This window comes from Drosophila simulans, chromosome 3R (genome assembly GCF_016746395.2).
Source record: "Drosophila simulans strain w501 chromosome 3R, Prin_Dsim_3.1, whole genome shotgun sequence".
Taxonomy (NCBI): Eukaryota; Metazoa; Arthropoda; class Insecta; order Diptera; family Drosophilidae; genus Drosophila; species Drosophila simulans.
In genome coordinates, this window is record NC_052523.2 from 18,713,821 (window position 1) to 18,741,140 (window position 27,320).

The 27,320-nt window shown below is 44.4% G+C and overlaps 2 protein-coding genes across 4 annotated transcripts in view; one reads left to right on the plus strand and one right to left on the minus strand.

The window, feature by feature from the left end:
* LOC6729114 (octopamine receptor beta-1R) lies at positions 1-23,950 on the plus strand. 3 transcript variants are annotated; one of them, XM_016177287.3, is made up of 9 exons: positions 1-142; positions 204-476; positions 13,377-13,940; positions 16,483-16,680; positions 16,828-16,999; positions 18,079-18,215; positions 18,289-18,471; positions 18,764-18,917; positions 20,373-23,950. In XM_016177287.3, exons 3-9 carry the CDS (start codon positions 13,525-13,527, stop codon positions 20,637-20,639), a joined length of 1,527 nt encoding a protein of 508 aa, XP_016035759.1. In that variant the 5' UTR covers positions 1-142; positions 204-476; positions 13,377-13,524; the 3' UTR covers positions 20,640-23,950. The 3 variants fall into 3 exon arrangements, with proteins under 3 accessions (XP_016035759.1, XP_044779376.1, XP_044779375.1); XM_044923441.1 differs by having other exon boundaries at positions 19,045-20,515; XM_044923440.1 differs by having other exon boundaries at positions 19,766-20,515.
* The window catches only part of LOC6729115 (UPF0676 protein C1494.01), an 8,549-nt gene continuing 5,057 nt past the window's right edge, over positions 23,829-27,320 (minus strand). Inside the window, exons 3-6 of the mRNA XM_016174930.3 lie at positions 25,749-25,864; positions 24,738-25,493; positions 24,261-24,445; positions 23,829-24,149 (exon numbers count right to left, since the gene is read on the minus strand). Coding sequence (XP_016035761.1) covers positions 24,080-24,149; positions 24,261-24,445; positions 24,738-25,493; positions 25,749-25,864 — 1,127 coding nt within the window. The 3' untranslated portion in view covers positions 23,829-24,079. The remainder of the gene's footprint in view (positions 24,150-24,260; positions 24,446-24,737; positions 25,494-25,748; positions 25,865-27,320) is intronic.

The following is a 27,320-nucleotide window of genomic DNA, read 5'->3' on the forward strand; positions in this document are numbered from 1 at the left end:
TACATATAACAGAGAAACCCACATATAAAAACCACACTAAATTTTATTGTAGTAAACATCAATTAAGTCAAGTTATACGAAAATCCCCTGAAGTGAGCTACGATTTTGGGAATATACCCGGCGTACCTTAAGGAATCCAGTAGTCGGATCACTCGGCCGTGGCATTCCTACTTGTTCATATTTCTAATTCTGCTTACTTTCAGGCAGCAACGATGGATCCGACGGATGGATGGAGGACGACGACGCAGTCGCTCGGATTCGCCGTCGCTGTCGGCAGGCAGCCGTGATGGGAGCTCGGCTCCTGGTCGGCAGCCGCAGTCGTGCGTTGTCCTTTGCTGCTGTCGGTTGTGTCCGCGCCATCCGGTGACTGTATCCTCCAGTGGTTATCCTGAATCAGGGCCCTCGACTTTCGCGGAGCCAGCTCGGCAGCACACACCTGTGCGCTATCGTCAGCCCTCCGCCTGGCAACGAGTAACGTAAGCAAATTTGCACGTAAATTGCGCTAAATTATCTTACAACACAGCACAAATTTGCCTGGCGCGGATTTCTTCGCGTGTGCCAGTGCCCTCCACTCCACTTCACTCCAATCCACTTCCAGTCCTGTTCCTGCTCAGCTCGAAGGAGTGGGGTGTCTGTTGGAGGGCAGGAAGAACACGAAATAACCGCTAAGTGTTTTACAACTTGAAGGCGTTAAGTTGGCCATCCTGGGCTCTCCAAGTTTTCCATGTCCCATCTCGCGGGTCTTAGGCCAGAATGGCAAACAAAAATCTGTGTAAGCAGCTTTGCTGGCGGCTTGATAAAAAAGAGGGAAAACGAATGAAAAACCCGCTGGCCATCAGCTTGTCAACGGTTCGGGGTCCCTTTTTAGTCATAGTTGCCTTATTGAATTTTAAAGATCGCGCAAAGTATGCCGTTTTACATGCATAATGAGGCTATAGTGGCTATGGCTGGGAAAGTGAAAACGTGATGGCATGGCAGGAACATAAATTAAAACTTTGCCTTTTAACTCAATTAACAACTTGGTGTGCGCAAAAAAAAAAAAAAAAAAAATGGAAAAACAGTGAAAGTTATTTACTATTTTTAATGGAAAGTTATTTGTAATTACCTACTCAAACTAGCACTAATTAGCGCGACTTTTTAACATTCCGTGTTTGCACAAAGTTCGCGGAATTAATCCAGGCTATAAAGTCAACTGTAGATTAGCATAATTCTGATTGGATTTTCAGCTTCCACAAAAAACATCTTGATCGTATTTATTTGCTTTCCGACAATCATAAATAATGCTAGTATTTTTCTTTAATCAACCAAAAAAATACGGTACAGTCACTTAATTAAATAAAAATAAATAGACTCAACATACAAGCAAAACCACTTGAAGTGCCTGCTCGAATTTGCAGGGCTACATGCAGGCATACTTTCCATAAGATGTCCCCAGGGCGTCCACGGATCTCGCCAGGATTCGTTGATGTAGGCTCTTATGCTCCACTCGGCGGTTCAGCGAACTGCGCCCAAGGTCCTGCCACTTGTCAGCAGGAGGGATTACTCCGTCCGCGCTGCTTGGCTGCCCACATTTCATTGTTTGTCAGCATTTACATGTCCTTTTCTCCCGGCCACTCCTGCTGTGAATGTGTGTGTGAGTGCTATGTGCGTGAGTGTGAGTAATGGCCGCGACATTTTGTTGTTTCCTTGTTAGCCACGCATAAATTTTAATAGTTTTCCTATGCTCCAAGTGGGCCGCCCCCTGCTTTCTCCTACTTTCTCCTCTCGTCACCACCAACTTTCACCTGCCCACGTTGGCTACGCTTGCTTTCGAGTGGCGATAAAGCCCGGAATGCCGAGGAGCTTATCCTTGCCTTGAGCTGTTCAAAATGGAATTATTAATATTTCACGTACCGAAATATAGACATGACCGACTGAAAATGCTTTCCACACACGGCTGGCTGTGCGTCTTTCTCCCCGAGCTTTCTCCCACTTTCTCTTTTTTTCATACACATGACGGTTGTTTATTCGCGCATCAGGACTCGTGGGCCTGTTTAATCATAACGAAATGTGGTTCACCTATATACATATACGAATGAACGTGTATATACACAAAATGCGGGGGAGGTGCGTGTGTGGGCATGGATTTCCATTAGCGCATTTCATTTTAATTAAACTGGCAACTGTCACGTAGTCGATCGATTTGTTAGGCATTAGGCCAGTAATTTGGTTTCCAGCCCATCCCCGCCCCCCGCCCACGGCGACATTATACTTAGCTTTTTTGATTTGTCTTACCCAACTATGAACAAGAAGTTGATAAAGTAAACTTTTCGAAAAAGTTCAAAAGTTTTTCGGCAAATTGCGGTCGTCCAACACACACACACACACGCATTAAGGACGAAGGCAACTTTTCAGGATATACTTTATCCAACTACAAGTGGAATTTGTGGCCACAATTTCAATATTAATTTCAACCCTCCACCTGAAATGGAAAATGGGAAAAGGGAAAGGACAGGCAATTGAGTTTTTAGAAAAATACCTGCGAGCTCTGACTGACCCAGATCGAAAGGATATCGCCCAGCAATGTGTAAACTGTCTTAACGAATTAGTTGGCATAATATTTTGCTGGGACCAAAACGGTTAGCATAGTTCGGCAAAAGTTTTCGGTCTTTCTGGCCGACTCTTCAACTCAGACTTCGAGTCTGACTCTCAATTAAACGCATTTTAAGCGTTATGTGCTGCAAAAGTTTTGTGGCAAAGTACTTAGGTGTCAGGAGGAGACGGCTGTGGTCGGGAGCGGGAGTGCTCAGAAAGTTTTTCAATCGTTGCCATAAAAGCAGCACCAGGCAATGCCCCGAAAAAGGCAGGAAAACTAAACTGTGAGTGGAAATTGGCGTGTTTGTCTGCGATTTTTGTTGCTGCCTTTGTTTTTTTCCTCCGAAAATGAGAAGAAGCACGGGGATGGGTCATCGTCTGCTTTTGAAGTAGTTCATTAAGTGATTGTTTGATTGATGGCTCATCTGCGTCTGATTTGATTTTCATTGCCCGATACCGCACTTTGTTTGGACTTTAATAGGCCAACTCAACAAGGCTAACTAAGCGGATAACTGGACTGTTTATCGGGTGAACTAGCTGTTAATAATAGCCCGGCTATCGGGGTCAACTATATATATATTCGACCTTGAGAGACCCCCTCACTGCACCCACTTGCAAGTGAAAGGAGCTCGTTGGCCGGTTTTGATTGATGACCTGGCTGGAAATAAATTGGAGTGCGTTATTAATAAGCTTATGGTGCAGATATAATGGTCCTTTGTCTCCAATTTGATTGAATGGCATTTCAATTATCTTGTTCAATTGAAGGAAACGTTGAGTGTCAGAACGATCGAAAGGATAATTGGAAAACTAACTGCCAATGGGCAGGAATGCTTTTAAATTGAAACTCAATTTTAATTGACACAGTGCATTTTACAACTGAGTTCAAAGTCAGGGTTAATAAATTGCTCTGCATTTTTAGTAGTTTTTATAAACCTACCTTATTACTATATATTATTGTTACATATTAATTGCCCAATATTAATCAGCATGCTATTTAACATGGCAAATTGGGATAAAACCATATTCCTAATGTCCTATTTACCTACATAATTACTCTTCTTATAGTTATTCAGTGAATTTGCAGTAATTGAATCAAACAAGATTAGAGAGAGACAAATCGCAATTCCACCGAAACAGCTCAATCAACTCATCTGCCGAAAATCGAGCCACGTTACGTATACGCAGCGGATGCCCGTTGACAATGTATGCCCAACTAACTAGCTGCCAGCAAATAGACATGCACACAAGGCCACCCTGTGGATAAGCATGTGGAAGGGTGAGTGGTGGAGTGAAGAAAGGGGAATGGGAACCAGCCATTCATAAACACTGGCCCCATCCATTCTGGCCTGCTCATCTGTCAGCTGGAGTTTGGTTAGTCAAACGTTTGTTACATTTCGCTGGCTAAAAATACGGCGCCAGATGGGAGCTTGTGTATCCACGGGGTGCAGGATCGGTTGGTGGGGTTCCAGGTGGGCTACGATAGTAGTTCGCTTATCTAATTATAGCTTCATTACGACGCTGCCTGATGGAACTCGGCTGGTTAAGGGATGGGGCTACCAATAGCCAGAGCACCATGAACCCACCACTCAACCACCCAACGCCGAAGGACAGACGCTGCCAAGTAGGCCATGTGCAGCCCAGTTGGCTCTGGCCTAGACATATTATTATCTGGCCAGGCAGCTAGTTTTCCCAGCTCTCGATTCCTGGGCCTGTCAGTCAACATAATCATCGCCGTCGTCATTGGCGCTGAGTACATTATCGCAGGCATGATAATGAACCAGCCAGCGAGAAATTGCAGCCATTAGTTGGCCCAAAAAGCTGGTAAAGAGGTCTTTTGAGTGTTTACCACTTGGGCGCTGACATTTTCTTGCTACTGCGGGAATTCTATAAAAAAAAACGAGGCAAAAAACAAGAAAAACAGAAAGTGTCGACCCTGTGATTTGATTTTATTTGATTTGCCTTCACTTTTCATGTGATTTTTCGATTCCTTTCTCTTTTTTTTCGGCTCTTGTTGACGCTGATTGAATACAAATACAAATATAAACAAATGGCGCTCACCTACACGTAAATAAAAGCTTTAATACATCAACAAATAATGGCATGTCTGACAGTCACCTCGATACCCCGGCCCTCACATCCGTTTCCGTTTACCTTTTTATACATATATACGAATATATATAAATTTTTCTTGTTTTATTTTCATTCTGCCACGCTGGCAGCAGCGGCAAATTCGATTTTCAACATTTTACACTTTGATTTCGCTGGCGCTGTCCTTGTCATTATGTGATTTTGGTATTTTGCTCAAAAACACACACAATGGGAACAATCGAATGGAAGGGAGGAGATGCTTAGATGGGAGCATGGAGCCGCCTTGAAAATTCCCCGTAGAGCATTTGACTTTAATGGCGTTGAAGGCTCGAGGTCCTGAGTATATTGACATGTTATGATGCGTGGCCAAGCTGCCATATAAAGGCGTTTATGTGGACCCACCCACTTATATACTCTATACTCGTGCACACCCTGCGTGCCTGGCCTGCCAACAGGAGCGGTCCTTTGTCTCCAGCTCCTGCCACACGTCCCGTTGCAATATGCCCCTCTTATATTAATTCAATCACTTTGGTTGCATGCTCCGCTTTATGGACAGTCCTCGGATCATCAAACTCTCGCCCTTTGACCTTTACGGCATTCGGAAGGTATATACTCGTATATATTCGGCTGTAACGCATTTATGGCTTTCAGTTCGGTGATGAAACTTTAAATTTCCTTCCTCCATTCCAAGGAAATCGTGCCCAAGTCATAAGACAGACAAAGGGACAGGCCATAAGCCTGCTGGGATGTATCTATATCTATATTTATCCTTATTGCGGCGGATGCTGAGGATGCTGAATCCAAAGCTGCGGATGATGCCTCCGTTGTCTGTATTGTTTCTTGTCAGCTTGAATTTTTCGTGATTTTTCATGTGTCTGTCAGCAGAAAGAATGCTTCTCTCCTCTCTTCCTTCACTTTCTCCCCGTTCAGCCCTGAGTTTTCCCACCGAATATCCAAGAGATGGCCCCCAAGCAATCTGCGATTGAGTGGGGGAATCCGAAATGGGACGAAGATGACCTTTGCCAACAATCGGTTTCCATTTCCAAATCGCATTATATATGCTGCACCAATAAAAGTTAAATTGTCCTCCGACTGCGAAAGGACACCGATACGGGAATGGGATTTCATATTTGTCTGCTTAATATTTCAGCGTGACCGTCAAAAGGACATCGCTGGTAATCCGAAAAGGGACTCCCAATGCGGTTCATCAAAAGCTGGTTTTTCTGCTTTTCTGTTTTTCTGTTTTCCTGTGCGCCGGAATAAAAACGAAATTAGACTATGTGGCAGCAGCGAGTTGATTGAATCCAGAATTGAGTTGACACTGTGTAAACTTTTCGCAACCATAATTCATTGAATTCATGCCAGGCAACTCTTGCTAACGACTGTAAATCATTTATTGAAATGCATTTCTTTGTGAGGGAAAGTTTAACAAGTTTTTAGTCGCCTAACGTGTGAAATAATTGATGATTCTGGTTTTGTTTTCCGTTCGTAAATAACAAGTCATTTTCTCAACGAAAAACACATTGGATAATAGGGTCATGCGAGTGGTGGGTTCCACTTTTCATTTAATATGTTTTCGATTACATTTCAATATGTATTTTTGGACACTGAACTTTGGCTGGCTTATTAAATGTTTATTTATGGCCGGAATGCGTGGTCCGGTCACCCAGCACGTGCCACTTGAAACTGTCTGGAAAAAAACAGAGGCACAATATGTGTTTAATGTATAAAATTGAAATTTAATACATACGTATGCAGAAAATCTCTTCTTTAAGCCAAAGTTTAACATTTGAAGTACTTATTTTATTGAATTCCCATTACGTTTTATGTTTATGTTTACTCCTGAAAGAACTCCGAAATCTGTAACTCAATTGGTTAAAAGTAGGTAATTGCGCCTAATGGTCCTGGAAAGTTGGCCCAACTGTCTAAGGCAGGATAACTCCCAATCAGATGCTTACGCACACTTGGATGTGGCGCGTGTTAGCTGGGCAAATAATATAGGTAGGAAATTGCTGGCATATTAGCCAGCGAAATGCCATAAAAATGTGCTCACATTTATACACTCGAGTGTGCTCCGGTGTGCCATAAAAAGTCGCAGCCCGAGAGCAGAACAAAGCAGAGACATTCGATTCACTTGCCTGCCCGCACCCATCGGATTCTACACTCAGAGAAATTGTGCAAATGTGCTTGAATATAAAATGGGTTGAGCTGAAAATGCTGCATACTCAGTGTAGTATATGTGTATTAAAACATACTTTTTAGTACAAATTAGATATTACTTGGAATATTATGTTATGCAAACTGGAATTTCTTTCGTGTAGCATACTTTTTTGGGCCAGTTCCGCTAGGAGACAAGGCACAAGCGCACACACGCACTGACTCACTCCCAGGGATATAAATGCAAATGGCAATTGACTTTCAATGCGGACGGATCCGGTGGCCAGGGTAAGGAGGGGCAGGGAAGGCAGAGGTAACTTGGGCCCAGAGCACAATGTCAAATTCAATCGCCAGCGAAGGTCGCGCACTTGGCATGAAAAGGCCAGAGCCAAAGTCAAAGTCAAAGCTGAAGCAGAAACTGAAGCAATGCCGAAAGCCATCGACATTGAGTATATCGACTTAGGTGAGTGACTCCGGCGGAGGCGGGGACCAGAAGTCCGGAGGTGAAGTGAAGAGATGAGGAGAGCCCGGCCGTGCCATGTACGTGATTTCATGCTAATTGTTTGGGCATTGCAGCGCCAGTTGGAGCAGAAGTGGGCACTTGGGCCAAGTTTGCTTAGCCAGCGTTAGCTGTCCATTCCGTTCTGAAATTTGCAACTCTTCGGCAATTTTGCGCTTCGTTTGTCAATGTCGTCGTCGGAGGAACTTTCGAATTGTCGTCGACTTCTCGGGACTATGCAATTAATTAAGGCAAATGAAGCTGCTTGCGTCTCAAACTGCCGGTCGCCCGTTCGTCTGGCAAAGTTTCTATTTGGACAGCACACTTTCGCAGGTGGCAGGGGGACCATCTAATCGCTGAAGGTCTTGGCTGCAGGTTGCTCAACTGGCAGTCAGTTGTGAGAAAACGGAAAGCAGACAAAACCAAGACCAAGTGCTCGTGCCAAGAGCAGGATGCCTCCTGGCTCACCTGCCCCTCCATCTGGCCACCTGCCTGAAACAATCAGCACAGAAAGTAACAACAATTGAGCAAAATACTTTCCTGTGTTTTTACTTTTTTGCCAGCTTTTTTGTTTTATTGTGCCCCTCTTCCACTTTCCCCCCACCCCATTTATTTTTTCTACTTTTTGCCTTGCCAAAAGCAGCAGAACTACAACAATGCCCTCTCCAGGATGTGGCTGTGTGTGTGTGTGCTGGTGCTTGTGTCCTTGATAAGGATGCATCTTTTCTATTGTTAGCTTGGCATTTTGAAAAATGTTCTCAACGTGTAGCTAGCACTCTCTCCGGTGCCTCTTTCTGCTCTGCTCGAAAGCCAGCGGCTTTTGAAGTATGTGTGTCTGCCTATGTAACATGGCTGCACGTGCTCCTTCACTCTCCCCAGTCTCCCGCCTCCCGCCTCCCGCCTCCTGCTGCCTGAATCCTGCGTCCTTCCCGCACCCACACCCACTGCACTCGGAAATAATTTGAAATGCAAAATCATGCGGAAGGCAGGCGCAGTGCGGCAGACGCAGGACGCAGGCTGCCACCTGCTCACCGCCATTCGTGTGGCACTTGTTGTTCTTGTTGTTTGGAACCTAAGCACCCTCAAACACACACAAATACACACAAGCGGACGCAGACACACGCACTTGCTGAATCGCAGATATGGTTCGTGTGTAGGTTCACAGGATCTGGGCAGTCGTGCGTAGCTTTTAGCAATTTTATACCCTGCAAATATTGTCACACACGGGAGTATAGGTGTTGGACAAGCGCAGTCAGTCTATAAAACCAAATGTAATCGGTATGTTTGCGTCAGTGTGTCATTAAAATAGTGGCGCCCAACGGGGGGCTCTACTGCTGAGATCATAACATGAATTGGTGTCCAAAGGGGGGCTCTTTAATATCAAGTAGAATATATAAACAGCTTAAAACTTTTTGGCAAAAGTTTAAGTGGCATACAAAAACACTATTTTAGCATTGAATAGGTAGCATCAGTACTTACCCTATTCGGGCCATCATCAGTTATGTGACAACATAGAATGCTAAATATTTCGACAGAAACGAGAAAAGAGGACCCTGTATATCAATTAAGGCGTTCGCAGCACGTTTTAGCCGTTATTTTTCCGTTTTCAAGGGAGCCGGGTGAATTAAATTTCTTTTGTCCGCTTGTATGCGTATGCTGTAAGTCATTTCCGCAAGTTGTAAATTTATTTTAATAAAGCTGCGGTGCGTGTGAAAATGTGTGCTCCCTCTTGGCTGTCAAGTGGCAGGGCAACGGTCAAAGAGACCGAAACTATGACGACCCGACCATGTGGTCAAACAATTTTCACACTTTTTGGCTTTGGCCAGCAGTAACCGTATAAATGATATAAACAACAGCCGGAAGCGGAACGGCATGCATCATGGATCGCCATACCTCCGCTCGACGTGCAAATATACTGAAATATTCAAGAGCCATGGAGGTTGGAGCGATGCCTCCAGGCCGATGGGAGCTCACCATGGCAATGGCACTGCATATCCTGGCTGCATATTTGTGGAACATAAGATAAAACGCAGCACATGTGGGCCCGGCGTGGGAAGCAGGCAGCGAAATTAATTAAAAATTGCATAACCGCCACTTTTATGGGGAAGCTGGCACCGACTGGCTGTCTGACTGGCCAATGTGCAGGTTGCCCGGAGGTGGGGCATTCCCTTTATTTAACTTTCTTAATGTCTGACCCATTTTCCGGCTGACGAGAGTTTAATTTAATTAGCAGGCCTGCAGGCGAACGTTTTGAAAATAGATACATTGAGCGGATATATATATGCAATTTTCCATCATCGAATAATTCTCTCTGTACATTGTGGTTTTATTGAACAGAATAGTTAATCAATTTATACATTTTCTCTGCGTCGATTACTATGATTGGCTTTTGTAAAGCATTTTTCAATATTTAATAAACTAATTAATTCCATATTTGTCTTTTCCATAAATGGCTATCAATGGCATTTTCTATTCAAACGTTTGCTTTGCATTGTTATTTATACGATACATTTTCTGCCCGCCCGTCCTGACGATGTTTATTTTGTAAATATTCCCAAAATGTGGCTCGAATTATGCAGTTCATTATTTGGCAGAAGACCACTCCGCTCGAAATGCACAGGATGAAAGGCCGCAGGAGCCGCAGGACGCGCGCAGGACATGCTGTCGTTGTCAACGCTGCTGCTGTCAGGCCTCAAAAATGCAGACCTGAAAAATGCCAGCTAAAATGCTCATCTATTTTCAGCTAAGGTTTGTCTTTGTGTGTGTGTGTTCGAGTAATGTAAACCAAATATACGCACACTGGGAGAAAAGTTCCATGTAATACAACTGCAAACTGCAACTTTAAACGAGTTGTTTAGCAGAAGTCATGATATTTCACGCTTATATGCTATAAACCCTCTTCAGCTTACACCATTCTAGTTAGTAACTTTAGCTTAGCTAATCTCTAGTTCATTAGCAAAATTTTTGCTAAGTGCTCCAAAATGGGCAGCGCGTTGTTTTGTCGGGCAGCAATGCAAATATAGCTCGTAATACTGCAATTTAAAATGTAAATGCGAACAAGGCCAAGTCCGCTGATGGCTAGCATATGAATATGTATCTGTATCTGTATCTGCGTATCTGTGTGTGCCACAATAGAGTGGTGTGGTGAGGGGAGTTGGGGCATGGCCAGATGAATAATTGAACTTTTGCTTCCGCCTTGTCAGCCTGATTGCCTCGGGGGGTTTTGTCGTTCGGGGGGTACGCCTTAATATATATGTTTGTTTTATTTTTCCATTTTTATTTTTCGCTTTCTCCGTTGTTTGATTTACCAAACGGTCGACATAAACGCAACAAAGTTAGCTTTGTTTTTCCATTTCTCGGTTTTCTTGGTTGCGGCTGACCGCCGTCGATTTATCTTTGCATATTTCCAGGCATCCAATTAGTTTCGATTCGCTGCCATTCGATTCGCTTTCCGTTTGGGTTCGATTTGTTCCTGATGGCGACAAGCGTTTCGGCCCGATTTCATTTCCTTGCGCCGCCTTTGTCCTGGAGCCTTTTAGCACTCAATTAAATCGCTTCTCGAAGGACATATTTATGAGACCGCACTCGCCTTGAGCCCAAATGATAAATGACTTTGTCGCGATTGGGTCACTCAATTAGAACGCACTGCGTGTGCTTAAGTGCCATCTTCGGGATTAAGTCCAAATCGATTAGCGGAAGGGATGGTAAAATAAGGACGCACTCGAAGATTTTCCGGTTCTTTGCATAAATTAAAAATTAATTAAGATCCCAGTTAAAAAGGGCTCTTCGAAAAGTAATTAAGGCTGACCATCGCAGACGCGTTCAAAAACCCTAGAACCGAAACCACAACCAAAACCAAATCCGTATCCAAACAAACGAAAGATTCCAAATTAATTCTTTTTTTTCGGAGCTCGGGTGGGCCGAGAGCAAACATCAACGCTTGTGGCTTGGCCCAAGTCGCTCAGCTGTAAATAAACAGAGGCGAACTCAAATAAGCCAAGCATCAGTAGGAATAAATAACTAACAAGCCAAACTTTGGTCCCAAGCTCCCAAAGCCCACTGCACCGTCACAATGGACCGGCCCAAATAAATCACATCCATTCACAATGCGAGTGAAGCGTGGCATGTCCTGGCAAGGACCCATCCACTTATTCATACAAGACTCCAACCATTCAGCCAATTTTCGATCTGTGGTCGCTGTCTTCAATATTATATCCTAATTTATGCAACTGCTTATTGATTCAAATTGCAATTGATTTAATAGCTTCTTTAAGAAGATATGGTCTCCTGACCATTTGTATGGCAGGCTCGGCTAACTTAGAAAGGTTAAATGAATTGGAGAAAAGGTGAAGATGCTGGCTTACCAAAAAAAATATACATATATATTTAAAAATTACGTTGATACACACCGGCTGTGTATGATGTATTGTGATGGACTCCCTCGATGCCCTCGCTGCTCAGCCAGACAAAAGCTGAGACCCGGGACTCCGACTTGGTATTGTTGTGGAGCATTGTCAATGCGTTTGACAAAAGCACTTGTTGGGGAGTGTGGGGGTGTGGGGTTGGTGGGGGAAAACTCGAAAATGGGTGGATGGAGCGCGACCTACGAGCCTTTTCAATTTGTTGTCCTTTATTGATTTAAAGTTCACTCCAGTCGCGGTCGCTTTGTTGGCGAGTGTCGTTCGCACACAAGCCACATAAAACTCATTTCCCCGAAGGTGCGCCAGTTGAAAGGACCCAACATATATTCGTAGTATTCTACAATATGGGGCATTCATACATATGTATGTATTTGGCGCACGCAAATAAACACAGTTGCTCCTCTGCTGACACTCGTATTTGTTGGCCGGAGTTTGCTTTGCCTGCCCGACATGGGAACATGGGAATTACACGTTGGCTACCAAATGTTTGCCAACTCCGGGATCGGAGCATGGGACTCATAAGTACTGGTCCCCCCAGATCAAATGGGAATGTGTAGCCCCGGGGTACTGCCAATCAAGTCAGGCAGGCGGATAAGGGCTGGCATCGATTACCAGGCAAGCAAATTGCAAAATAAATGTACATAATTTCAAAATTGACATTTGCTAATGATAAGCCTCTGCCTCATGCCCATGCTTATGCTGAAATATGGCCAAAATTCGAGAGATGCGCAGAGCAGCTGCCATCCGGAATGGAATGAGTTGGAATTTGGGCAGCAGATGGCGCTGTCGCAAAAGGAAAAGGAAGCGAAATTTCACTGGGCCCCCCAAACGGAAATTTCCTCCCACGGCTCAGAAATTGAAGCTGTTTATGGTAAATTAAACCAATTGAGTGGGATTACGTTTTGCGCACTACAACAACGCAACCAACCTTCGCATCAACGAATCTCCGACACCCCGAAGTGTTTCCAACTGGGTTTCAATTTCACTGTCTGGACGAGCCTGCGGCTAACGAAATTTATATACCCATACAATGCCATCAAAGCCACAAGGTGTTTATGGGCTTAACTCCGGCCCTGATTCCGCCTACTTGGCTGCCTCGCCTCCCAGATTTGGATTTGCATGTTCCACGATTTGGGGCATGCGGCTGAAAAGGCGGCTGAGCAGGCGGATAGAAGACAAATAGCCAGCACGTTGCGGTTCATTTGGCTGTCACAACAAATGCCGAATTGATGCAAATGTAAATGGATTCGATATCCAGGAACGCGTCGGCGGAATCCCAAGCAGCAGTCAAGTGATGAATACACGGCTTATAAGATACTGTCTTAACTTACAGTAGCTTACCTATCTTGCTGTTCATGGGCATAAAGTGTTGATTTCATCCTCTAGGAACGAGTTCATATTCATAGCTCTATATTATTTATTTCAAGTTTAATTTTATTTCAGAATCAAATACAAATATAAATAAGCTTTCCCCAGCAATTAAACTGCTTCTATTTATATTTTGTTTATTTAAGTACTTGGCAAATACAAATGTGCAAATACCACTTTCTTTTCGATCCACAAACTGGCTTTCAAACTGCTGTTGGCCAACTCATAAATATGGCAGACAATAAATCTAATTTCTTTTTCAATTGCAGGGTTTGGCAAACGATTGGCAATAATAGGAGTCATCAGAACGAGAGCAAATGTCATACAGCATGTCGTCCTTAGTCCGTGGCATTAGTGCGACATTTGGAGCTGGATACTAGGAGTCCACTCACACCAACAACGCCCGTGGCCATTACCATGACGCTACTGCAGAGACTCCAGGCCATGTCGGCCACCACGACCAGGACAATACTGGAGGGCAGTATCAGCAGCTTTGGTGGCGGGACAAATGAGCCGCTGGCGAGCAAAATACCCGTTCTGGAGGAGTCCGCCTCGCATGCCAGATATTTGAAATTCATTGCCGACGGGCTCATCGACGAGGGACTCGGCAGTGCGGTGGGCAGTGGGAGCAGCATCGCCGTATCCGTCGAAGACGTGGTCGCCGGACAGGCGCAGGACATCCAGGCGAGCGAAGGATCCACCGACGACGCCGACGGCAGTAGCCATTTGGCATTAGTCTTCGTCAAGTGTTTCATTATTGGTTTCATCATACTGGCCGCCATCCTGGGCAACATGCTGGTGATTGTGTCCGTCATGCGGCACCGGAAATTGCGGTGAGTCCTTGCCATTGTGCGTTCTAGCCATATCCGTTGGTCAGGACATGTGTGTGCTCAAATGTCTGGGTTTCATTAATTTGTCGCCATGAATCAGTTGGCTTTTTCCCTTTTTGCGCCATGGTTTCAATTTCAATGTGTGCATTTGGCAGGGAACGTCTAGCTTTGTGTTACTTAGATAATAATTTGACAAAGCATTGAACTTCAACATCAAAATATTAGAAAGCAAATATTAAAAGAGCCCTTACTTTCGCTTTTGTTTAAGGTAAATTGCCTGAGCTGTAACCTGCCACAATGTCCACGAATCGCGGATGTTTTAGCTGTCAAGGACATGACTTGTGGCCCTCCTCCTTTCTTTTATTTCTTTGTTTGCTCCTTTTTGCCGAGCGATTTTGTGCGATTTGACCGCGCTCGGCTTAACGAGTAGCTACCTCCTTTTTTGCGGCCATTAATTTGTCATCATTTATCATATTTTCCATCATTTTTGCGTGTCACGCGCAAAGAACTCATCTTGTCCGCCCACCGAACACTTCAGAGGGGGGCGTGGTTGGTTGGCCAAGTTAAATGCTAGATACGTGCGTAATTACATTAGAAATGTTAATAAGGGCCGAGCATAAAAATATTGTTGCCTACTTACGGGGGCGCCATTGGCATTTACTTTATGTGCGGCCATATAATTTGTCAAATTTATGAATTGGGCGCCACCTTCACATGAGATATGGCCACGTGGGCGGTTGAGGGATTTCCAGGTATCCAGGTAGCAAAGTACGTACGTGTTTCAGTCGCAAATTCAAAAGCCCAACACCGCTGGCATTTGAAGAACCCAACATAAAACACTTGGAGCGAGGCGACAATGGTGTAACCTAACCCCGGGACATTCAATGTCAAGGCGCAGACTATTAAAGCAGCCCCGGGAAAACGTCTTCCACTGTCATTGCCGTATTCCTTTCGCCTTGGAACCAACCAACGCACACCTGACATTTGTGGCTGCCAGCGAGGATGAGAATGTTCATGGGGATGAGCAGGGGGATGAGGCTCATTTAGCCTGCCAGGGACAGGCAATTTGGGACCTGACCCTGACTACGTCTATGCCATGTTGGCATTGCGTTGCCGTTTTTATCTCAACTGCCGTGTGCCAGCATCTCTTTCATTATTGTTGGGCTCATTGTCATGTGCGTTTTCCGCACCATTTTCACCTTTTCCGCCTCGCTAGGCAGTTTAAATCATCACGGCAAATTAGACTTAATTACGAAACAACATGTATTCCCACTTAGGTCCCATGTTACCTCGCCACCATCTCAAAACCTTGTGACCAAGCGGAGTCAGGTATCTTTTTACATGTTCTGGATAAGCCATCTGGACGACAGTTGTGCGACCTTTTCACGATTGGCCGGCCACTCAACTTAAATTATTCATGTCACACGAATCGATAAATTGGGTGACAAATTAAAGTCAGACTGAAGATCAAGTACAAGGAAGAGCCGGGAAAGTGTTCCCTCGCTTTTCCTATTAATTAGAGCTTTCCAGGATGGCTGCCTGCCGAAAGTGCCGACTCATAATTGTAATCAAACTTGACACCCAACAAGTTTCCTCCTTTCATTCCCAAGCACCCACTATATAATCGGCTTTTGGGTAACGCCTCAATAACATTTTCATGTTGCCTGTGATGCGGGTATTTTGCCTTTGTACTTTTTGGTCGCTTTAAGCTTGCTCCAAAAGAGTCGACCTTTCGGGGCGTCAGTTTGTGGCCGTAATTAGGTTTGCGGGTGGTGGTTCAATGTCCCAGTGAAATATGGCAAAATGGCGAGCGATTGTTAACGAGTTTAATAGATAAAGGTCGGATACAAACGAAAATAATATCCATGATTGATGCAGTTTAGGAAGTTCCCATCCAAAGTTCCTTCATTCCAAAGTTTATCTGGCACATTAAACCGTTTAGACTGAAGGCAAAACTTTCATTTGCGATGTTGTGGTACGAAGAGTCGAGTTCCCGCAGACGTTATGGTTTTAAGCTTGAATTCCAACCGCCCATTCGGTTGCGGTTGTATCCGTGGAATGGCGTTATGTACGCCTGATTGTTTGGAAATCAGTGCGGACGGCCGATAAACGCATTTGCTGCTCCACATAGCGTATACGCCGCGTGCACCTAATTGACTTAACGTTTTGCGGTGCCACGCAACGTTGATGATCGCTGGTGGAAGTTGCGGTGGCGTTAAGCTAATTATTAATTAACCCATTAAACAATGAAATCCACTCAGAGAAGCGCCGTTCCGTACATGAAACGGCGGTCACACGCGGCGTATGCGCAATGTGCGCACCAAAGTTTCCAACTCAAGTTGGACAGCAATCCGAAGGAACGATTAGCGCTGTGAGCTCTGAGTGACTTGAAAGCTTAATGCACAAATTAAATTTGAGAACTTGGCACTCTCAATACCACTGGCACTCAGGCTTTAGGTTCATTCTGCCATTCTTGGTTTGCTGTGTGGCTTCCGCCTTGGTTCCTGCTTAGTTTTAACCCAGCACTTACTCCTCCTCCTTGCAGCATTATTACCAACTACTTTGTGGTCTCTCTGGCCGTCGCCGACATGCTGGTGGCCCTCTGTGCGATGACATTTAATGCTTCCGTCATGATCTCGGGCAAGTGGATGTTCGGATCCGTGATGTGCGACATGTGGAACAGCTTCGACGTCTACTTCTCCACCGCCAGCATCATGCACCTCTGCTGCATATCGGTCGACAGGTGAGTCCGGGTTTACTTTGTCATTGTGGAATAATTGAAGTTCCGAGTGCTACTTGGATGTCTTTTATACCTTCCTTTAAATATCCGTCAAATTGAATAGTTCTTCCATAGTTTCTGGTGACAATACTCTTCCCCCTTTGCCCGCAGATACTACGCCATCGTGCAGCCACTGGACTATCCACTAATCATGACACAGCGGCGCGTGTTCATCATGCTACTGATGGTGTGGCTGTCGCCGGCGCTCCTCTCGTTCCTGCCCATCTGCTCCGGATGGTACACAACGACCGAGAACTACAAGTATCTCAAATCGAATCCGCATGTGAGTAGCTTACTCAAAGCCCTTAATTGGACAATTAAATATACTATTTGCACAATAGTGAATAGCTCCATTAAGGAGCCCACAGATTTGTTGAGCAGGTCGATCCGGTGTGTGCACCTACATTATTTATTCAATTTTCTTGCACATCAAACTAATAGAAAATTCTAATTTAGTTGAAACCGTATCGACTTTGCATGCATTTTGCATGCCTTCGATGCCACGTGGGCGTCCATGTGGCAGTGGCAACCTTTGACTTTTCCCCCTACCCGCCTCAACGGAAATTGATTTATGTTTGTGTGGCTGAAGCAGTTTTACGCCTTTCAGGCTGCCAGCCGACAGGTAGCATATTTATTACTCCATTTTATTGGTTTCCTCCGCAAATACTTGGCAATCTCCTTGGCAGCACCTCCTCCATCTACAAATATATACATTTATATATATATGTTCTCTGCCCGTCAGCAGCTGCTGCTACTGATTCCTCCCTCCACTGCGGTTATCATTGCGCAATAAAATGCTGATGTAGAAATAAATGTAGGTAATTCCATTCCGGTTTTGCGCGCTCCCATTCAGGCTGACTTCAGCACAGGCTGTGCATAATTTTCGGGTCTCCACCTGGAAGGACGCCTGGAACGCCTGACAGGCCTTTGCATACATTAGCATCCGCGGTGGGACGGGCTTTAATTAGTTTTACTTGTTTATGCTAATAACTGTCAGCGCGGAGCAGGCAGAATGTCCTGGCCGTAAATCTGATTAGATGTCTTCTGGTGGCCTTTTGTCATGCCAGCGCCGTAATGCACAGCGTAATTGAGTTTTTATTGTCGCACTTGGCATTGCAGTAATCGCATTGCCATTGCAATTGCCATCGGAATCGCCGTTGCTCATACGCAACGTTGGCCGCCGCCAGCCGCAGTTGGCAATTGCCGAGCATTACGCTCCATTAGGGTTCGCCACTGGCATCCGACTGCACTGCTCAACGTCCATTTTGATTTATTGATAGTCGCTAATTGAGTTGCCCATCAAATCGCAACGATTTCGATTCCGATTTCGATGCCCCCCACCACCCCCTCCCACCATTACAGATATGCGAGTTCAAAGTGAACAAGGCGTACGCCATAGTCAGCTCGTCGATGAGCTTCTGGATCCCCGGCATCGTAATGCTGTCGATGTACTACCGCATTTACCAGGAGGCCGACCGGCAGGAGCGTCTGGTGTACAGGTAATAGCTATTCGAGTGGCCCCTCCATTTGCCCGCTGCCAATTAACTCTAATTACTTACTGTGTGCGCCCAGATCCAAGGTGGCCGCTCTGCTGCTGGAGAAGCATCTGCAGATTAGCCAAATTCCCAAGCCCCGGCCGAGCATTCAGGTGGAGCAGTCGACCATCTCGACGATGCGGCGTGAGCGGAAGGCCGCCCGCACCCTGGGCATCATCATGAGCGCCTTCCTCATCTGCTGGCTGCCGTTCTTCCTCTGGTGCGTATACTTGATGGCTCAAATTGGGCAAATTATCGCTAGCACTCTAAGGATCAAGTGCACGGAAGTTTTTAATTAACTCGGGCTCATATCAAATAATTGCACTTTCCGTGCTACAGGTGGGCGGAAAGTTTGTATAAACTATCAAATATATTTATATATATATTTCTTTGGAACTGAAATATAACACGGGCAGACTTAAGCAGTAGTTATTATTCACTATTGAAGTGACTAGTCCACCTACTTGAAATGAAAGAATCTAACCCCTTTCCCTTCTCCAATTAAACCACAGGTACATCGTATCCTCGCTGTGTGATAGTTGCATCACTCCGCGCCTGCTCGTTGGCATCCTGTTTTGGATCGGCTACTTCAACTCGGCCCTGAACCCCATTATTTATGCATACTTCAACCGCGACTTCAGGGCCGCCTTCAAGAAGACCCTCAAGGTGAGTTGCGGGCTGGCCATCGAGTAATTTGCATATACCTTCCACTTCGACATCTTGATGGGACTTTTATTCTATTCAATTTCGCTTTGTTCGGGCATCCAAAACTGAATTCTCTGCACCACCTTAGACTTAGTACAGGGCTTCGGCAACTGCTGCAATCGCAAAGGACAGGGCCAACGCCACCCAATGCACAGAAGCGGCGGCGGCCACCATTTCGACAACAGTATCGACTGGCAACGCGGAGGCGCCACCACCAGCGCCCCACCGACGAGGCTCACGTTTAGCAATTATTTTGGTAGCTATTGCATAGCATCACGGGTGCACTGAGAAAAAAACATGCAAAATTAAACAGATATATCAAGTAACTTATAGTAACACGACTAACAAATAATAAAATATTTAAATCACATATAGTGATAGTTTAGAAACAGAAGATATATATCGAAATAAGAACATTGTCCCCTGTTTTTTCTCAGTGCAGCTCAGTGTTCCGCGGAGAGCTTAGATAGCGTAGCGTTCATATTAGTTGATTGAAATGCTTCTTCATCCACATCTACTGGTTGCCAAGCAAGCAAAATAGCTTTTCCTCTGCCTGAAGAACTGAAAACTCTGCACGTTCTTTGCTCTACAGCTCTACAGCTCTGCCTGCGCCTGCCTCTGTCTCTCTATCAGTTTCATTCTCGAGGGGATCTTTCGGGCATGGTGAATGGGGAATGGGGCAGTGAATGGGGTTTCAATGCTTCGGCTTTCTAATCGCTTGAACACTCTGCTTGCCACTTACCATCGTATACTACCACTTGCCATATATAGTACCATATACCATATACCATCTCTCTTTCCACGCACAGCTGGCGCTAACTGTGCTGATTCGTTGCCTATGGCCCAACAAAAGCTAAGCCCGCCAAAGTATGCAACAGAAAACAGAAAGCATAAAACGTAATATTTAAATTAAAACGGAACCTCTTCTTTGTATGTATGCCCAGCTACACCTACACCTTCTCCACATCCACACAAGCGTAAATGCTGATGATGAAATGTTATTCTTTCTCTAAAAATTCTCCCTTTTATGCTGCACACTTCGACACACCAGCAACACCAACACACACACACACACTGAGGCACATGGACGGGTCCTTGTTCGTCCCTTTTTTTATATGAATGCGCGGCCTTTCATTTCGTTTAGCATTTTTTGTGTGTGTCTGTTGTTTTTTTGTTTCTATCCCTTTAGCCTTTGTTTTCTGTGTGAAACCAAATTGTCACAGACATGTGCCGCCAGCACCCGAAAAAAAACACCATCCCCCTGTCGATTGTGTCGCCCGTCCAACGCGGCGTATGCTTAACCTTTGAGTGCTGTACAGTAGCGAGCTAACTCTATTAAATTACATAGCGTACTCCAACGATAGCTTGCCAGTTTATCTCATCTACTTATAGTTGGGTGTGCTCTTCTTCCCACAGAGTCTGTTTCCCTACGCTTTCTACTTCTGTCGACGTGGCAGGGGGCGAGACGATGACCGGGATCTGGAGTTCGGCGGTCCCAGTCGCCGTGGAACCAATGGAGCCCAAAGGGCCGGATCCGGATCCGCCGAAATGGCCAACTGCGTCAACTCCACGGCCTCGTCGGAGATTCACATGAGCGTGATGCGTGCCCGCCAGTATGCCGTCAATGTCACACCCACCACGGACGCCCAGATGCAGCAGCTGCATCCCCTGTACACCAACTAAACGAAAAACACACATGGCGTATACTTGATTTCAACTCCAGTGCTTCGCAATGTCTGTTCATGAGATGAGTGCGCAGTGCACAGCAAGTGTTCTCCAGAAACCAGATTGCCAGCTTACAAATACAAATCACTCGACATAAACATTCCTCAAAATGGCTGCTAAGAGGGCTAAAAAAGAATTTAACCACAAATAATAGCTAGAGCAACAGCCACAGCAACAATACGACAATCCCACAGATTAAAGAAAGCCTTCAAGAGCAGCAAATTGACGTGCAAAATAAATTGAAATCTTATAGAAGTACATACATATGTATTGCGACATACATATTTAGGTGTCATGGAGTCAGGAATTTCATAACGAGATGTTTATAAATGCGCATGCAAATAGATATATGAATTGAATGTTTGATATACGTATATAAAAAGATAGATGTTAACCCAAAAAAAAAATAATAAAATATGAAATATGCATTGATTGGTAAGCTAAAACGAATCGCAAATAAAAACTACACTGTGCAACAGTATGTAGTGAGAAAGAAGGTGTAGGTTAAAGGTCTGGTTGAACTGCTGAATTTAATGAAAATATTATTTATCTTAATACTTAAATTGTTTAATCTGTTCTATTATTTGAAACTTTAACTTTAAATACTATCAAACTTCTCTGCTTCTTTCACATTTTATTCGACTAGCGAATAAAGACTGACACTTTTATTTTATCAGTGACTTAAAAATGATTTAATTAAAACATTAACCACATATTCAAAGCACTCAATCAGGCCTTAAATCCACTTCAAATCTCCAATAAACAAAAACTAATGTTAGTTGTAGCAGAGTGTTCGTATTGTTTGTAAAACTCATACTCTCAGTTCTGTTAGATGTAATGGCAAAGCTCATTTGATTCGTTAAAAACATTAACATAATCTAGTTCATTGAAATACAATCAAATTATATATGTCATAATACATAATACATAACCAGCGAAGGTATACATATAGGGCCTAAAGCGCACGACTAACATATCCATTGGGTCTTTAGCCACAACTTTGATGTTTCCCGACTCTAAGTCCCATACTGTTGTTGTAGTCGAACTAGCTCTAGAGCTATATATTATATACGAACTATACCTGTAGTCACATGCATATATAGCATGTATGTGTGTACCTTTCTGCACTTAGATGCAACTGACATTCGTAGAACTTTTTTGTAATATTTTGAGCAGGTGCGACTAATACCCAAAATGCTTTCCTCTTGCCTCGACAATCTTAACAAGGCACAATAAACTAAATCTCCAGACTTCAAGCCTGTTTAGTTGACTTTCGCTTTCGACTCGAAATTAGTTGAGTAGGAGATATAAGGAATATTATCAGCAACTGCCACGCCCCCTGCGCGAATTTGTCACCGCCATTGCGCCCATAAATCAAAGGTGCTTCAGCGGAAAGCTGGCTAAAATTGTTTGCCCAAAATATCAAATCGTTGCAAAAAGTATCTATACGACATGCATAAAACGCCGACTTTTTCCTACGATTCGCAGTCATTATTTAAAGCGCCGGCTTAAGAGCTCACCACCGTCGACAAATGAGCATCTGCCCTCTCTGTCGGCATGACTACACCCCTCCTTGTCTCGACCAACCCCCGCCCACAATGGGCGTATCAATATTTACTTTATTTAACTCTCGACACTTTGTTTAAACTGCAGAACGCACACGAAAAAGTTGGCAGCGAGCAGCCGCGTTGATAACATTTGAAATGTAGCCAAATATTGTTAACTAAATTAACGTCGAACGATAAGAAGCTGAAGTACAAAATGCGAATGCTCTTTAAACCGTTTTGCTTCGCCTAAAATAACTGAAATGTACCTATTTTAGGTTACATAAGTCATTTCTTTGTTGCCGCAAGTGTTTCCAGGTGCAATGCACTTTAGTACAACGAGGAAACAAGACATTCGCTTATGTATCTCAGCAAATCAAAAATAGAACAAATATTTTCAGTATACTCGAAGTTACAAAATGTATATTTTGTTTCCTCAAATAAATTATTTCAAATATCTGTACCTCAATGTTATGTCATATTTTCCATTATTTAGTATTACCCTCTCTAATTTAGGGTATTTTTTCGTAGAAGTGTGGCACGTGTCCGTAAACCACCTGGATCACAGCGGCAATAACAAAAACAGCTATAATTAACAAAAATACGATTTAGTTTAAACGCGAATTGCCATGTCAACTCACGGGAGCATGTGACTTTCGAATAAAAAACCAACTAAAAAGCTCGCGTAACTGTCGAAAAGTAAATAATTAAATAATTTCAATTAGGCGAAGCTCACGCCGATTACAGTCGCCTAGAAAAGTATGCTGCCGAGTCATTATTCCATGATGCAATCCCAGATAAGTTGACGATTCTCGCACATTCCACACAGAATCTTCATATGCAAATCCCATGGGTGACAATGAGTTGAGCAACTATTTCTGCCAGCTACTGTTTGAAGATCTTATATGACTGATTCGTTTTATTTTGGTTTACTACATTTTCACACTGTACGTTGCTAGTAGATATACCAAGTACCTAAGATATTACCAGTCTAAGCATATAAATCAGCTGAATGAAGCTCAATGTTCAAATTAAACAAATCATTCGGAGCACTCACTGCAATCGAAGCCAAACCAAATTGAAATGCATTAAATGTCCAACAGAAACGCTGAGCTGCAGCTTATTTTGTAACACAAATACAAACTGAGTGTCTAATAATAATAATGGTAGTCAGATAATTGTTAAATATTGAATGTATTATGCATGTGAATAGTTGAAAATCGATTCATTAAAGGCGCGAATATAAAGAGAATTTTAAAAGCAGACCACCACACGAAGGTAATTACAAATTAATGCGAAAATTCATATATTCATACGTAACTCGGCCACACGGCATTAAATATGAAATACAAATAAATGTGACAACCGGAGGAAAATGTTAATTAACTTGTGAACAATATTTACAAGCAACAAAAAGTCAGATAGCACGAATCTTGTGGTCGATTGTCGGTCAATTTCGGAATTGTACTCAGATACCTTCCAAGTTTCACGAGAAAAAACATAAGGCGAAACCGAAAGTCCTCGACTTAAGTAAATGTTAACATGTGCGTTTTTCAGTGGAAACTATATTAAATTATACATATATATTTATTATACAAAGGGATATGTTTACGGTGTATGCATGTATTGTATATAGTATCTCGATACATATAAATTAATGAAATGAAGCAATTACAATCGTATGGAATAAAAGTAAAGGTAATAATAAAAAGGTTCAAAACATCATCATATGAGTTGCTGCTTTTCATTTTCCCCATCCGTTCCCACGACGAACTTCATCCCAGTTCAGGTAGAGATGCGATGGATGGCTCGACCGACTATGGCCTATGGTCCATGGTCTATGGTTGTTACTGCTTATGAGTGATTGTTACTGCTATACGTATCTCTAAACTTTTTCTGTATCAACTGATAGGCATTGTAGACTCTGTTGAATTTACGGCAACCAATCGTCGGGCGATAAGCCAAAAAATAGAAAAGAAACAAAGAACTGCGAGTTAGTACAGGAAATGACCATAAAAGTGGAGTGCAATTTCACCTTTCTTTCGCCGCCTTGAAGGACTTCTTGCGCTGCTTGAGACACGCCTTGTCCTGGACGGCATCTGGATTGGGCAGATCGGTGGGCGATATCGTGGTGATGTTGTCCGGATGGCAGAAGAACGCTATCGAGTGACGGCCACGAGCCCGAATAGTTTCCTGCTCCGGTATTATCACGCGATGTTGCTGGGGGTCGTATAAAATAGATTAGAGTTTTTATAAATTACAAAAGAATTAACTGATTAGACCAGCTTGAAAACAATTTGATTTGTGGACTTTAAAGTCAGTATACACTAGAACTTTAATAAGGAAAAATAGTTTTAAAAAAGTATGGTATTTGTATTTTTTTAACCTATTGCCAAAAACAGACTTAAAGCTGCTCAAATATGTATTATTACTACAGCTGTGTTCTAGTAGTATTTGCATAGTTGTAACAATGATAAGGAAATCAGACTAATCTAGTTCATTGGACACTCACCAATGCGGGATATCGTCCCTGTGTCCAGATATTCAAGATCTCGCCACAGTTGACGAGTATGGAGCCGGGCAGGTGGCCCACGCGGTTCCACTTTTCGCTGCCGGGCAGCTTCACCTCCAGCCCGCCCTCCGAGTCCTGGGAGAGCAGGGTGAAGGTGCCGTAGTCCACGTGGGGTGGACACTGGATGACGGCGCCGTTGCCCAGCTTGTGCTCGAACAACTGGCCATTGGGGCCGTCCACCTCGTTGAGGTCGTCCTCGTCGCGGGGATTGTGCTCCGGCCGGAAGTCCGGCTGGTTGGACAGACAGCGCTGGTAGCTGTACTGGCAGCGACCCTTGATCACGTCGTTCTGGCCGGGCTCGTCGTCCACTATGGGCGGGTAGTAGAGCATGCGCAGGGAGCTCATGTTGTCGTGGTCGCCGGACAGCATGTGCGAGTGCTTTTCGAGGAAGAACGTGTGCGGAATGTCCAGGGAGACGGCCAGCGCCTGCAGGATGAAGCTGGCCAGCGCTTTGAAGTCCGTGGCCAGGGTGCTGATGTGGTCCGCGAATCCTGGCAGCGGCTCCTCCGGCAGATTCTGAGCGTTCAGTGTGCTGATATTGAAGGCGTGGCGCAGCTCCGGCGACTTGCCATCGAAACGCTGCTGCTGACCACGACTCACATAGCCGTGTTTGTCTCCTTCGGCACGGATATAGTGCTGTCTGATGTCCGGCGGCAGGTTCACGAAGTCATCCAGGTGATCCCAGGCAGTCTTGAGCTGATCCAAAGACAATGGGGAAACTTTGCATTAGTGAAAACGAGTAAAATAACCTTGAAACTAAATTTTTGTCCTATCTCTACAGATACGTTTCCCCCGGGAATAGAAGCTATTAATTTCAACTATTATCAGGCTGATACGAATGCGGTTTTAGATTTGCTGCTTTGGCAATGACGTATTTTGGTATTTAATCAATAGTGAATAAAAACCCATTTCTTTCCTAATCTTAAGTGTATATATTACTAGTTGTCTTACCTTCTCATCGGAGATGCCATGGTTGACCAGCAGGGCCATGCCCTTCTCGGAGAGCGCTTTCTTGAGCTGGTGACCCACGCGGTTGACCACCGACTTGACCGGCACCTCCTCGATGCCTGGAATAAACAGAATCGGGATTAGAATCGATTTGCGGGCGTGGGAATAATCAGCGGAACTGCCACTCAAGCGCTAATTGCTTTGCGGTCTTTTGTTTATGGCTTCTTTGAATTGTTTTCCACCTGAAGACCATAAAGTATGGGTCGCGTTTATGGCAGATTGTTCACTCTGTTGCCGAAGGCAGTAAATAGCTGGCTCGCGAACACTTGGCCACTAAATTGAATGTCATGGGCCATTGAGAAGTGTGGCTAAGAGGCGTCCGCACTCACATTCACATTCACGTGCCACCCACGAGCTCGTAAGACCCTCACTTTGCGAAGATAATCGGCTGCTTGGAATCTCAAATAACCCACCATTGCGAACCCGATAATGTGCAATGGCCCAATGCAAAGGTAAATGCAATCAATTTCAATGCAACGAAGGCGGCATTGACAATGCACAGCGGAAAATTAAATAGAAAATGCCGCGGAAAAGCCGCAGCGGAAGTGGCGAGGATGGCGTTCCACACCGCCAACCATTTGGCGCGTCAAAGTTGGACTTTTGAATATATACCATACAGTAGATAGACAGATAGCTGATATCTGGAAGAAGGATAGGGTAGGCAGAGACCTTGCACCGACCGCTGGCCAATGTGATCACTTACTCATTGAGGGACAAGTCATGAATGAAATCGCGGAATGCAAAGTAATTATATGTGTATACTTTCCCGCGACAGTGTCACTTCGGTGTCACACCGGGCGTATGCGCAATCTATAAATAGTTTGGCCAGCCATAACGGGAAGCCACCTTCTGGCCGCTTGCCCTCAGCTCCCGACTTGGACAGTGACGCAGTGCCTCTGATAAGGGTTTTCAGAGAATTTTTAGCATTTCACATATAATAACAATTACGCCCTCTTATCATCTCATTCCGCATGTATGGGAGTTCTGTCGCCAGGCGGGAAGTGCTCGCATTGTTATTATTACTTGCTCAACTGGGAAGCATGATGATGTTGTCGGAATGATGATGACGATGCGGATGATGAGGCGGCGGAGAGGTCAGTCGGGCGCATTGAATGATTCCAATTGACGCCAGCCGCAGATCGCCTTTCGTTTTCATTAGGCGGCGTTTCAGTTTTGCATGTATTTTTGTTATGCTTGTTTTCCGTGCGTTTTTTTTTCATTCCACTTTGTAGCTTAGTCGATTTCTGCTGGCATGCAATTCAATTAGGCGGCAATTGGGATGCGAGTCGCTTTTCAATTTGCCATTTCTCAGCTTTCAGCCAGCTATGCCAGCTAGTTGTCAGTGCTAACTTGTCGCTAATTTAGCTAATTGAGTCAGTAGATTCAGTCGGCGAATTCGTTGAGGAGGCCAAGTTGGCCGAAGATCATCTCTATCGAATGCCAGAATTTCTCGGCGTCTCGATTTGTTTCCCCCCATGTTTTATTGTGTTTTCGATTTGATTGGCGCTTGCCGAA